Genomic DNA, 13,421 nt, shown 5'->3' with positions numbered 1-13,421 from the left:
ACCCATGCACGCCATGCACGCTTCGGTTTCACACGCTCGCTTCGCAACCACAGTACAATGCCCTTATTAATTATTCTAGGTCCTTAGCATATAAGAGTGACGAAGAATATGTCCTAGCCTAATATTTATAAAAGATGAAAGTGGGTAAAAGTATCGTATTTAGATATCAAAACTATTTATATAAGAAATCAAAGAAAGCCTTATTTCGATACATTTCAACGTATGGAGATTATTACAATGTAAACTATAAGAATGAGTTGGTCAATACGTTCATATTTCTTATCGACTAGCGGTTATTGTTTATGCTATACATATAATATATTAGTCACCCAAGTCCGTCACGTTCCTCTCATTTATTAACATTTCAATGATCAAATTATCAAATCAGTATAAAATGCTAAAGTACGAAATTCGCAAATTCGCGGTTCCTATAGCGCAGAAATCAGCGCACTCTGGTGACGAATTACGCATTCGTCAGACTCACGGTCTTGTATACAGGTCTTGCAACAACGGTAGTGGGGGATGTCAGCTTAATGGTTGCGCTTCTCCTTTTCAATTTACGGCCGCGAGAGGCATGACGATCGAGGAGTGTGCTTATGTAACGCATGCGCCTAGCTCGTATTGTTTTATTCACACGTGGACTTGTGTTTATTATATACAAGTAGGACACAAGTTTTTTATAATGGAAATTTATGATTTGTCTTTTATGTTTAAGAATGTAGGTAATTATCATAAAACAAATGAGATAATAGACTAGCCGAACAAACCGGCAAGTCTAATATTTGACCTCAAGCGTGGCAAAATTACTTAAATATTAAAAGACTACTTATATTTTGTAGAGATATTGTGGTTAGGTTGGTATAAAGCTTTTCTATTATTTGAAGGTCTTGAGTTCGATCCTCAGTACGTGTAATTTTTTTTTGCAATGATTTAAACTCAAGAAAAGCTTAGTAAATAATATTTGACTTTTCTCTCGGAATAGAACAAAAGTATCTTGATTTCTACATTTTTTTCAATACTCACAATCAAGGAAAGGAAACTAGAGTTGGATTCATAGGGTTTTCAGATAATCAATGTTAAAATAAACGAAGGAAGCAGTAAGAATATTTAATAGTTGCATAAATAAAATTTCATCAACATTAATTTTCCAAAAATATCAAATAGCACATTTTTTTTACTCATTCCTATTACTCAACAAAACGACATTAAAATGATTAAATAAAACCAAAACGGCAATGTACGCGACAGTTGCTAGACGCTTGTGGAAACCTTGTGGAGCACTGGCATGCGCGATGTACACTGCGCATCACACTCATCGATAGCAACGACATATAGCGGCGTTGACGCGAAAGAAAACTTATGACATTAACGTGACAATCGCTCACCATTGAAATTGGGCTTCGTTGCAAGACCTGTATACAAGACCGTGGTCAGACTTACCAAATGTGACGAATGCGTAATTCGTCACCAGAGTGCGCTGATTTCTGCGCTAAGAACCGCGAATTTGCGAATTTCGTACTTTAGCATTTCATACGGATTTGATAATTTGATCATTGAAATATTAACAAATGAGAGGAACGTGACGGACTTGGGTGACTAATATATAAGTATAGCATAAACAATAACCGCTAGTCGATAAGAAATACGAACGTATTGACTAACTCATTCTTATAGTTTACATTATAATAATCTCCATACGTTGAAATGTATCGAAATAAGGCTTTCTTTGATTTCTTATATAAATAGTTCTAGTATTCCAATACGATACTTTTACCCACTTTCATCTTATAAACATTAGGCTAGGACATATCCTTCGTCACTCTTATGCTAAGGACCTAGAATAATAAGGGCATTGTGTCATTGTGAAGCGAGCGTGTGAAACCGAGGCGTGGATCGCGAGACCCCAGAATTCGAATGAGTGGGAGAATGAAGAACAACGTGATTGGTCCGCGTATGAGCGGAGCGTACGGAGTCTGCGCGTGAGAATCAAAAGATTTGTGAGACTAAAAGTCGAACGGAATAGAATTAGGAGGAGAACATTGTTGTCAGCCGAAGAGTCAAGATCCATATTTTCGTCAATATATTCATCAAACATTTAAATCTTTGTCTTGAGTTATTGAAGAGAAATTCGCAAGGCGAGTTTCAACTCCTTATCAATCGAACCCATCCAAAACTAAATCATTCGAAATAATAGTTACTATAATTCCCGCTCGGAGCGTTACACAAAAACGACCGTGGCGACATCTCTGCTTACCGTCCGGAATTAGACCCTGACGTTAGGCTAGGTTCTTTTGAGCCCTAGTGATTTTTCCGCCATTTTAGGACGCGACCAGCAGCCGCGCGCCGCGCCATGACGCGGACGGCCGGTGGCCGCGAGCCACGAATACGACGACCACGAATTGAACGAATGGATGATGATTCCTCGTTTATTAATCGCTCCTCGATCATCGATCGAAGGTCAATCATTATCGCGTTACTGACTGGGTTAAAGGTGCGGTTATTGCCGTGATGCGGACGACGACGTCGACGACGAAACTTACAAGGCCAACTAAATCGCTAATTACTGACAGCTCGGGCGGGCCGAGCAGGATACGGTTCACGGTTCTGTAAATCTTGTGGTTCACGCAATTCTCGAAATTCTGTGATAATGTCGCGATAAGCAGGCAGAGGCCACAAAACGCGCTCTCACTCATATATATGTCTCGTTGAGGGAACGAAAGCTCATAGCGGCGGTGCGTGTCGCGAAATTAACGACGGAACGAAATAACATTTATCAGAGTGTTGAACAACGAACGAGTGATCAGTGAAAATATTTTTTTGTGGTATATAAAACGAACCGCTGCTATCGCGTCGTTTCTCGATAAAATGCTCGCGTCTTGTAACAGCGATCAAAAACCGTTGGTGCAATTTCATAATTGTAGAATTTTGCAAAACGGAGAAATCATAAATGAGTATTTGTGGGTTCGCAATGGAAAAATTATCGACCCGGAAAAAATATTTTTCGATGAAAAAGTTGAGGCTGACTCGCGGATCGACTGTCAGGGAGCGATAATCTCCCCGGGTTTCATCGATCTTCAAATAAACGGTAAGAGGATGAAACTAATTGCTCGCTAAAGATAAAAAAGCTTTCAGAATTATTCTGGCGTTGTGCGTTTGCCGACAGGTGGATTCGGCATAGACTTCTCGGAAAATCGTGAAAATATTGAAGAAGGTGTGAACAGAGTGGCAAAAGGTCTGCTGGCTCACGGGGTGACTTCTTTCTGTCCTACGTTGGTGACATCTCCCTTGGAAATTTATCGCAGAGTCCTTCCGAAGATTAAAAAACAAAAAGGAGGGAAGGAGGGCGCGGCTGTTTTAGGTGTTCACGCGGAAGGCCCCTTCATCAGTCGGAGCAAGAAGGGTGCTCACCAGGAGAACTCCATTAGAACTCTGGACAAAGTATATTTCTTATTTGACGAATGGATATTTATACGATAATCGCATGAAATAACGTTCTGTACGTTGAATTTGTATTTCTCTAGGGGATAGATTCGGTTACGGAGGTGTACGGAAGCTTGGACAACATACGTTACGTCACTCTTGCACCAGAAATCCCAAATTCTTGCTCGGTCATTGAGGCTCTGCGTAGAAAAAACATCAAGGTTTCCTTAGGTATGATATCCGCCGGCATAGGTCGATCTCACTGACTTTGCGCAAAGTGATTTCGCAATAACTCGCGCGCATTTCGCTCCGCGGCGATTGCTCAATTGCAGGACACTCCGTGGCTAATTTAAAAGAGGGCGAACAGGCTGTCAAATGCGGAGTTTCGTTCATCACGCATCTCTTCAACGCCATGCTTCCGGTGCGTATAATATCAAGCCGTGTCTCTGATCCGTCGATGCACATCTCTCGAATATTTCTCGATCGATTTTTAGTTTCATCACAGAGATCCTGGCCTGGTCGGTCTATTAACCTCGGATGAAGTACCAAGCGAAACGAGAATTCATTACGGAATTATAGCCGATGGTGTCCATACACATCCAGCCGCGTTACGAATCGCTCACAGAACTCATCCAGATGGTATATTATGATGTGAGGGTGGATTGCGATAACACACAACGGGGTCGGGAATAATAATGAAACGATTGTAATCGACAGGCCTCGTATTGGTAACGGACGCGATCGCGGCCCTGGGTCTCGAAGACGGAACGTACAGATTGGGTCAATCGGACATAGAGGTGCAAAAGGGACGGGCCTACATCGCCGGTACCGATACCCTGTGCGGAAGCACCGCCGACATGGCGACGTGCGTTCGTCAGTTCAAACGTGCCACAGGTAAGTGCTGGTGGCGATTAATCGACCGACGGCTACTTTATTCGCTTATTTATCGATCGCTTTGATTATTCAGGATGCTCCGTGGTCGAAGCCCTCGAAGCCGCCACTCGTCATCCTGCACGAGCTCTCGGTATAGATGATCACAAAGGAGTTCTTGATTTTGGCGCAGACGCCGATCTCGTTATGCTCGATGACGATTTGAACGTATTATCCACTTGGATCGCCGGAGAACGCGTCTACTAGCGTTTGACATTGGACAACGCGCTTCTATATTCAAACACATTTTTCAATATCCATACATGTTTATTATTATTATTATTATTATTATTATATTGTTACGTTCTCAAAACGTGCAAATAAAATTCTCATATTTTGTTAACTATCTCGGGGGGTTATATCGACGTTAGACGACCAACCAACAGCGGTTTATGCATAATGGGATTGAACGAGTCGAAAAAATGAGATAACGAGGATCCGTTGAGGGTCGCTCTCACGACGCATCGGCTATCAGTAAACGGTATCTCGGAGATTGCAGATGTAGGGAGAGTGCCTGATTCCAAAAGTGTGAGCCGGTGGTATATCCAAGAGAACCTTAAACGGTACAACCGAAGCTTGTACCTGCTTACGTAGCCGCGTATACGAGACTCGTACAGAAAAAATATGAGAAAAATACCTTTTCGGGACAATGAGCTCCGGGGCCAGGAATCTTGGCGTGATCGTTGGGCAGTGAGAATCTCGCGCTCATGCTGTAAGACGCGCTTTTCGCTCTGAGGATGTCTGTTCTAATGGCTTCGTAGGTTCCCGGTCCAGGTACAAGCGTTCTGTCGTCCGTCAATACTTTTTGCCTGCCCGAAATTGAATACGCCGGTGCTGTCTTCTTGTTTCCCTCTTTCGTTCCGCACAGAACCGATGGAATCGTATAAACGTTCGGCGCTGTTGGCATAGGACAAGATACACGCGCAATATACAAATTTAATGTTATTTCATGAGACGGGACGGGGGGGGGGGGGGGCTTCAGATGGTGGGTATAAAATATAAAAATACAAAATGTATACCACGCGAGAAACAAAAACATAAAGAATCGGTCAACTTCCACGACGTTACGACGGCGGCGCGAATTACTATAGATATTATTTACATTATTACTGCTATGAAAGGATATAGGGGAGTATGGGGCAAAGTGGCCCACTTAAGGGATTTAACGAATTTTGTCGGTTAGCACATGGTCATTTACTTATTTTTATGTCCAAAAAATAATTCCACCTCCTTATTTCTCGAATTTTGAAAAAAAAAAAAATTTTGGGGCAAAGTGGCCACACCCTCGAATGCGGTGAAAATCGATAATTGTCACTTCTCGTTAAATAGACGTTGTAATTGACTGTTTCCGCATGGAACATTGAAGGCTACGATAAACCGAAAAGAAACGAGGCATAGTAGGGACCCTCCTTCGATGGGATGAAAAAAAAATTAGTCGGAATACTTGGATAAATTTTGCCATTACCAGTGGCAAAAGCCCGTTCTTATCGGGGGCAAATCGTGAGAAAACCGCCATTATCACGAGTCCGTCGTATTGCGCAAAATTAAGTAAGAAAAAAGAGATCATCATAAAAGAAAAATTCTTGTCTACGGCGGACGTTGCTTGTATTTTCTGCGATCAACTTTATTCGTATTCCTCCGAAAACTGGATTCGCTGCGAAATATGCCTAAAATGAGCGCACTCCTTGTGTGCAGATGTTGATGAATATGAAGTCCGTTATAAATACGATTTTTGTCAATCGAAGTAAAATAGACGATTATTATCAGTAATTCGCAAAAAATGATTCTCACCCTCTGCCTCAAATAGATATAAATTTGTCAGAAAACATAGAATTCTCACTGATCCTGTGCCCCAGAAATCGGAATCCCGTGAGTGGCCACTTTGCCCCACGTTCCCCTATATAAGGGAACATGGGGCAAAGTGGACACCATAAGCAATTAAGTTAGATGTGTTGGTTTACAATATGTACTGTCAACTACTGCTGTGTTAAAAAATTGATTTTTCACACTTATTTTTCATATCCTGTAAAAAAAAAAAATTATGGGGCAAAGTGGACTTCACCTCGAAAAAAAAATGCTCTACTGACGTTTCTGACTAATTTTCTCGAATGTATGACGAAATTCAATGAAATTTCAGATTTTATTCAATTTCATCGCAAATTCGAGAAAAATACGAAATCATCGGTAGAGCAGATTTTTAATATTGTCCACTTTGCCCCATTTTTTAATTTATTTTTAATTTCGTGAAAAGTTCTCTGTTAAAACGTCGTCTCAGCCCACATTATCGGTGTTATATTTTAACACGCGAGTGCGTGTACGCAAACCAAGCTTATTATTACGAATATCAGGTCGAATTGGCTGGCGAAAAGAAAGAAGCTGCAAAGATCACTAAATTTAATTTATCAGATTTTTCGGGCAGGTACTTTTTTGCGAGCAGGTACTCTATTTGAAGTCGATAGAAAACTGGATCCGCTGCACATCATGTCAATATAGTAATAAAAAGTAAATGGGTGTCACGTCAAAATAACTCGAAGACAAAAAATAACATTCGTCAAAATAAAATGGAGACAAAATAATGTGCGATAAAAATGACACAAATAATGAAAAAGTTATAACGTTCAAAAAAACAAGTTCAGGGCATACTCATCGAAAGTGTTCTGGACATACCGCGCGAAATCGTTAGGTATAGGCTTGAAACGCTTTCGATGTGTGTACGGTTATCATTAGGTCATTTTGTCGTATATTATTTTGTCATACGTTATTCTGTCTCTGTGCGGTATTTCGTCGTGTGTTATTTTGGCGCATGTTAGTTTGTCCGGTTATTTTGTCGCAGTGTTATTTTCACATGGAACCCAAAAGAGGCTCTCACCTCATGCACAGTTATCGCGACGATGATGATGTTTGTTATCAATGCGATTAGTATAAAATTCTTATGAATGAAACAAACATCTCAGGTATAGTTAATTAAACTTTAAAGATTCACAAAATATGGAGAAATACTTAAATATTTAATTTCTTAGTGTCTATGTTTTTCGGTTAGTTATCTCCAATTTGTTGTTCAATGACACATTAATACTAAGAAAAATGTTAAAGAAAACATGTCCTGAGTTTGAAAAAAAATTTTGAAAAATTATTCAATCTTCAATTTTTGGAAAGTCCACTTTGCCTCATGTTCCCTTATATATATATATATATACATCTTTTTACCCGGTAAATCGTCGTTGCCCCGCCGCTCGGAAGATAGCCTTGAGCCAAAGGTGAACCGCATTGCATTCTGCCAAATCGCTAACGCTTTCTCCGGGCTGTATACTCCCGGTCCTTGAATTCAAATGGGTCATGCGTAAAAATAATAACGAAAAATTGAGATCGGCGCAGCAGCAGCAGCAGCAGCAGCAGCGGAAGCTCTTCAATGCAGGTTAGGGATCCCGTATGATATCCGGAATTGATGCGAGCCGCGCGAGCTTATATATAATAGATACAAGATCAAAGCGGATCCTTACCTGGACTCGGGCTCAATTTTCCTTCGGTTGCTTTCGCACCGAGGCTAAACGCGGGCCCTTTGTTGAGAAAATCGTTGCTTCTTTCCGGACTATAAACTCCCGGTGCTGCTGGAACATGCACGATTATCGTAAACATGATCGCAGGCAATAAGTATATCGCGAGAATAAAACGAGAGCAGCTTCTCTTACCTGGAGTCTCGTTTGGTTTGTGAAAAGCGGTTCTCGTTCCAAAAGTGTATCTCGGTCCTTGGCTCATCGTCGTGATGTTTGTTCTCTCGGGAGAATATGCGCCTGGTGCTGCACAACGGAATGATATCGCGTGCGCACGAGTCAACCGCGATATACGGATTATGGACAAAATGAGTGCATGTTTACACGATGCAATAAGTGTAGACGATACAAAAATAGGCGGGGAATCGAAGAGGCAGGCGAATAATGTGGGTGAATTAGGCGCGGTGGGGTTTACACGAATTTACGAGCAAGAGGATATATAGCGAGGATGATGGATTTCGTGTTACCAGTGCGTATAGTAATATGCACTATATGGTGTGCGCGCGTATGTATTAATATAAAGTCGTGAGACAAGACCGCATTGCGTTACCTGGAGTATCGCTAGGTTTTACCAATCGAGTTCTACTACCAAAGCTGTAATAAGGTTTATGCTCCAGATTTTCTACTTTCTCGGGATAGTAGCGTCCCGGTCCTAGCGAGTCATCATATAATATATACGATATTAGTTATTCGTCGAGCATGCGATGCGCGTATGGCACGACTCACTCGCGCTTACCCTCCCCGCTTATACTGTCTGGATATAAGCTGCCCACCTGGATTATCGTTGATCCTCGTATCCGGAGCTTTCCCATAGAGGCTATATGCCGGACCCTCGTGACGACAATTTGCCTTTTCCGGACTGTATGCTCCGGGTCCAGGATTCTCGTTCGGTTTATCTCCCGATGTTTTCCCATACAGGCTGAATTCCGGACCTCGATGGAGATTCGTTTTTTCCGGGCTGTACGCCCCCGGAGCCGGATTATCGTTTGGCTTCACTTCCGGAGCTTTACCGGGCATGCTGAATTCCGGACCACGATGAAGATTCGTTTTTTCAGGGCTGTACGCCCCCGGAGCCGGATTATCGTTTGGCCTCACTTCCGAGCCCTTACCGGACATGCTGAATTCCGGACCTCGATGAAGATTCGTTTTTTCAGGGCTGTAAGCCCCCGGAGCCGGATTATCGTTCGGTCTCACTTCCGTAGCTTTACCATACAGGCTGAATTCGGGGCCCCGATGGAGATTCGTTTTTTCAGGGCTATACGCCCCCGGAGCTGGATTATCGTTCGGTCTAACTTCGGGAGCTTTACCGTATAGGCTGAATTCGGGGCCCCGATGGAGATTCGTTTTTTCGGGGCTATACGTACCCGGTGCCGGATTATCGTTGAGCCTCATATCCGGAGCTTTACCGTAAAAGCTGTATTCCGGACCGCGGTTAAGGCTATTAGCTTTTTCAGGGCTGTACGTACCCGGAGCTGGATTATCGTTGGCTCTTCTTGCCTCCGGAGCTCTCCCGTAAAGACTGTATTCAGGACCCTTGCGAAGATTGACTCGCTCGGGAGAATAAGTACCGGGTGCTGAAGGTGCAAAAATTGAAAATATTAATAACGTTATATAGGTATAGGAAAAAATCCCGTCACCGAGAGCTAGTAACCGCGATGCAGCACGAGTAAAAGCAGATTACCGGGAGTGTCCTCCGATTTATGGTCAAGACGAGCCCAGCTCGTACCAAATGAATATCGTGGCATTTTGTGCTGATTCGTTCTTTCGGGAGAGTAGGTGCCCGGTGCTGTCATTGCCCACAAAAGTAAGACTAAAATGAGAATAACGCGGTGGCGACGGCGGCGTCGGCGGCAGAGAAATAAGAAGCGAAAGCAGATTTATCTTACCGGGGGTGTGATCGATCCTGTCGCGAACTGTTTTTCGCCCGAAAGTGTATCGCGGGGCTCCGTCGAGCTCGAGCTTCTCGGGGCTATAACTTCCAGGGGCTAAAATAATAATGCGCATACGCGTCTTGTTATCGTGACGTATGTACGTTTACGCGAGATACGGTAACGATTAAATCGTGTCCCTTTTATCGTTATCCGATGTTTCGAGGGTGCAAATGTTTATATATTAATGCGAATAATACCGGCGGAAGAAGACTTGAAATTAATGAGCGCGCTCATCCCAGTCCTGCCGCTGATTGTGCATGGCGCTCTTCGTCGAGGTCCGCATCCAGTCTCCGCACAATATCTTTGCGCGCGCGCTCCTTCAAGCGGGTTATATGATCGAGGGTACAATGATCAAAGTTATTTTTTCTATTCTATAAATCGTTATTCGCAACGACGGCGTTTCGTGGAAGGCGATCTTTTCGTGTTATCGCGCTAATTATACAGGTATATAGGAAAGAAGAAAAATAAGGCGAAAGCGAGGATATGGTGCGACGGCGCACGGGTCGATATCGATTTCTTACCCGGAGTTGTGCTTTGTTTCTCGGCATGAGGTTTTATGCCGAAAGAATACTTCGGTGAACTGTCCTGGATTATTTTCTCAGCTTTTTGGGGATCGTAGTCGCCCGGTGCCGGGGTTAATTCCGATTTTCCTGGTTTTGTACGGCCGTGAAGCGAGAGAGCGAGAGCTCTGTCCTTTCCTGCGTGCATATGAGAGAGAGAGAGAGAGAGAGAGAGAGAGAGAGAGAGAGATTGATTATTTAATAATGTCCTGGATAACCATCGGGCAAGAAATACTGAATTTGTACATCTTATACTACAATTAGGTATATAAAACTACAATTTAGACTCAGAAATTAAGAATATTATCAAAGGCCACTAAATAATAAGAATATTGTCACTTTCTTTCTCCAAAAGATATTCATATAACTTATTTTTGAAGACCAAAAGGGACGGAGACGACGTGACTAAAGGTGGAAAGAGAGAGAGAGAGAGAGAGAGAGCAAATTCAACGTATATAAAAACTTGAAGTAAGCGAGTAGAAAAGGAGAAAGAGATTCGAGTCTCGAGGAATTCCGCGCTCGAGTTTGGTCGATACGAAGATGCGCGCACCTAGCGACCAACGATTAAATCGCCTTACAACCCCCCCGTTATCTCAATAATGCACGCGAACGAATCATCAGCCTCCAGCTTCTCTTTCATTATTATCGTTTAAGAATTACCTTTCGCGCACAGCCCCGAAACGTTGTATTGGCCCGGTCCCGGACCCGGGCTCTCGTTCTTGTTGGAATGTCTGAAGTAGAAAGGAAAATAAAAATAATAGGGGAAAAGAAAAAATAAATCGGTGTTGGCTTGTTTGGATTTTGTCAGCATTAAAACGGATCGATTACCTGCTCCCGAAAGAAAACGCTGGAGCTCGTTCTCGTTTGGAATCCGGAACGGTTTTTCCTAGCGGGTTGAAAAAACAAAAAAATCATAAATATTATTATGCAAAGAGAGCGAAGGTGAGGGGTGAAATTGCATAGATGGATAGATGCCGCGGAGTCTCCGAATTTCGCGTACCTATGAGTGGCGGCAGGGTGACGCACGCCGGTCCTGGGCTGCTGTATTCCGCGGCGATCGGACCTCTTCTCTTGGTCGGGGTCCACGCTCGTTGGCTCATACCGCCCATGATTATTCTCCTTGTCGTAGGTCTTTTTTTCCTTGTCGCTGTGCGCCCTGCTTCCACAAAACTAAAAACCTGCTCCTCGCGATTCAATTATTGCAACTTTCACGTCCTTCGCGCGCACCGCGTAGCGTGTCTACCACGTTCGATGAGACGAGAAGAGAGAGAGAGAGAGAGAAAGGGCGACGATAACGGCGACGACGATATTGCTCGTATACGGCGGAATTCGATTTGGAGGGCCTTGGACTCGAACGCCAGCGAGTCACCATTTCTCGTTCACGCTTTAATGGGGTCACGATCGCCCGTTTCCCGCGCGACGTTTCTATATATCGCGTTAAAAGTCTAATAACTCTTTTGCGTAAGTAAGGAGGAAAAGCTGAAGAACAGAAAGAGAGGAAATATTGGACAAGCCCGAGTATATATAAGCGCAGGAGCGGTAATACATAGAGGCGTATTTGAAGGTCGAGGTTGCGAGATCGAGTCAAGGCGATCGGAGATGAGTATGCGCGGAGTCGCGCGATGCGCCCACGATCAAAGACTCTATGTCATCGTCGTTATTATTACCGAGATCTCTGACTCATTCTCGCTCTACTCGTTATCATCAATGTCCTCCGATCGCTCGAGGAGCGAAGAGCGAGTTCATATACGTAATATATATCGCAAGAGAGGGAGAATGAGCAATGAATAATGAAGGTTTTGTTTTTTCAAAGCGGCGGCATGAGAAGGAATCTCGATATCGCGAGATCTCTTCTACGACCCTACCAAATTTGGTAAGGATACGACGCGTTGCTCGAGCGTGGGTGCGGAAGATGGAAGCACGCACAATTTTGGTCTTTCGCATACTCGATCGAGGACGTAGTACCTATACGTACTACGTCAATTTTATTATATCATTCGAACGAGCAGTAGTATGAGAAGCAAAGGAGGATAATTACAAGTGGGGCACCCAGATTCATCGAGATTGATCTCGAACGGGCCCGAGACGGCTTTCCGAATGACGCTCGACTCGTCGTATTCCATAACGGCGGCGGGGACAAGGACAAGCGTGGGCAAAGATTAAACTACACGCTCCGCTCGCGATGATGCGCTACTACGCTGTAAATAATAACGCGGCGTACCGAGCAATATACTATATGATTATTATATTATTACATTTCGAGAATATATATCGATTATCCGAGATCCTGTAGAAACAAGAGTGCGCGCTTCGAATAATCCGCGAGTACGTGCGAGAGAAATAGAATAAGGGAGACTGAATCGTAATCGTCAATTGAAAATAATAACGCGTTCACACGCTGCTCTCTCTCTCTCTCTCTCTCTCTCTCAAATTTTTCTTTCGACAATCATCGGCCCTCAAGAAAAAAGCTACTGCATTTTTATTTTTTCCACGTAAAACAAATTATATTAAACTAGAAGATCGAACGATGCTTTTGAAAAAGAAAAATCGTGAGCGTGTTTGTACGCTCGCGCGTATGCGTTGCAGATCGATCGAAAGTGGAAAAACAAAAAAAAAGAGAGAAATGGCAATTGCGCGTTGCATTACTTACGGCTACGGCGTTTGCGAGGTAGCAGAGGAGTAAGAAACTGATGAGATGACGCGACGACGTAGAAAAAGAGAAAAAAGTGTGTATTTTGGAATAAACTCTGTGAGAACGGTAGGTATAAAAGGCAAATGAGTGCCAATAAGTCAGTGACTATAAAGTTGTAAAGGCTCGAAAAATTTAATTGATATATTGCGGCGGTTGGTTCGGTCCCGTCGCGCGCGCCCGCGCGAATACAACGAATGAACGGAAGGATCGACTGGTGAATCGCGTGTACCAGCGAGCGCTCGATCTTCAATCCTGCGGCCTGGGTGGTTCGCTCCTGCCTCTCACCCGGCTCGCCCCTCATCCTCTGCTGCGCGACGACCTGCTCGCGACGCCTTCC

General features: G+C 43.5%; 2 protein-coding genes across 9 annotated transcripts; one reads left to right on the top strand and one right to left on the bottom strand.

The window, feature by feature from the left end:
- Positions 1-2,348: 2,348 nt before the first annotated feature.
- On the top strand, positions 2,349-4,696 carry LOC122407380 (N-acetylglucosamine-6-phosphate deacetylase). The gene is made up of 7 exons (XM_043413558.1): positions 2,349-3,085; positions 3,164-3,438; positions 3,522-3,651; positions 3,753-3,841; positions 3,915-4,059; positions 4,138-4,314; positions 4,388-4,696. Exons 1-7 carry the CDS (start codon positions 2,866-2,868, stop codon positions 4,555-4,557), a joined length of 1,206 nt encoding a protein of 401 aa, XP_043269493.1. The 5' UTR covers positions 2,349-2,865; the 3' UTR covers positions 4,558-4,696.
- On the bottom strand, positions 4,597-13,336 carry LOC122407377 (extensin-like). 8 transcript variants are annotated; one of them, XM_043413552.1, is made up of 15 exons: positions 13,043-13,336; positions 11,393-11,570; positions 11,221-11,278; positions 11,053-11,123; positions 10,354-10,530; positions 10,030-10,149; positions 9,788-9,886; positions 9,583-9,687; positions 8,675-9,475; positions 8,452-8,553; positions 8,040-8,147; positions 7,851-7,958; positions 7,558-7,668; positions 4,988-5,247; positions 4,597-4,905 (listed from the first exon to the last, which is right to left on the bottom strand). In XM_043413552.1, exons 2-15 carry the CDS (start codon positions 11,499-11,501, stop codon positions 4,822-4,824), a joined length of 2,313 nt encoding a protein of 770 aa, XP_043269487.1. In that variant the 5' UTR covers positions 11,502-11,570; positions 13,043-13,336; the 3' UTR covers positions 4,597-4,821. The 8 variants fall into 8 exon arrangements, with proteins under 8 accessions (XP_043269487.1, XP_043269480.1, XP_043269481.1 ...); XM_043413545.1 differs by having other exon boundaries at positions 11,393-11,548; XM_043413546.1 differs by having other exon boundaries at positions 7,851-7,955; positions 11,393-11,548; positions 13,043-13,332.
- Between the last annotated feature and the right edge of the window lie 85 nt (positions 13,337-13,421).

Source organism: Venturia canescens, chromosome 2, assembly GCF_019457755.1.
Source record: "Venturia canescens isolate UGA chromosome 2, ASM1945775v1, whole genome shotgun sequence".
NCBI lineage: Eukaryota > Metazoa > Arthropoda > Insecta > Hymenoptera > Ichneumonidae > Venturia > Venturia canescens.
Note: the sequence above shows the minus strand (reverse complement) of the source record. Positions and strands in the feature narration are given on the sequence as shown.

What these genes read in the sequence shown, in the direction of transcription:
- LOC122407380 (XM_043413558.1), top strand. Translation starts at nt 2,866, where the DNA reads ATGCTCGCGTCTTGTAACAGCGATCAAAAACCGTTGGTGCAATTTCAT. An exon ending in CATCGATCTTCAAATAAACG is followed by an intron (nt 3,086 to 3,163) that starts GTAAGAGGATGA and finishes GTTTGCCGACAG; the next exon opens with GTGGATTCGGCATAGACTTC. An exon ending in TCTTCAACGCCATGCTTCCG is followed by an intron (nt 3,842 to 3,914) that starts GTGCGTATAATA and finishes ATCGATTTTTAG; the next exon opens with TTTCATCACAGAGATCCTGG.
- LOC122407377 (XM_043413552.1), bottom strand. Translation starts at nt 11,501, where the DNA reads ATGGGCGGTATGAGCCAACGAGCGTGGACCCCGACCAAGAGAAGAGGT. An exon ending in CAAACCAAACGAGACTCCAG is followed by an intron (nt 7,959 to 8,039) that starts GTAAGAGAAGCT and finishes TGCATGTTCCAG; the next exon opens with CAGCACCGGGAGTTTATAGT. An exon ending in AAAATTGAGCCCGAGTCCAG is followed by an intron (nt 7,669 to 7,850) that starts GTAAGGATCCGC and finishes TTTGAATTCAAG; the next exon opens with GACCGGGAGTATACAGCCCG.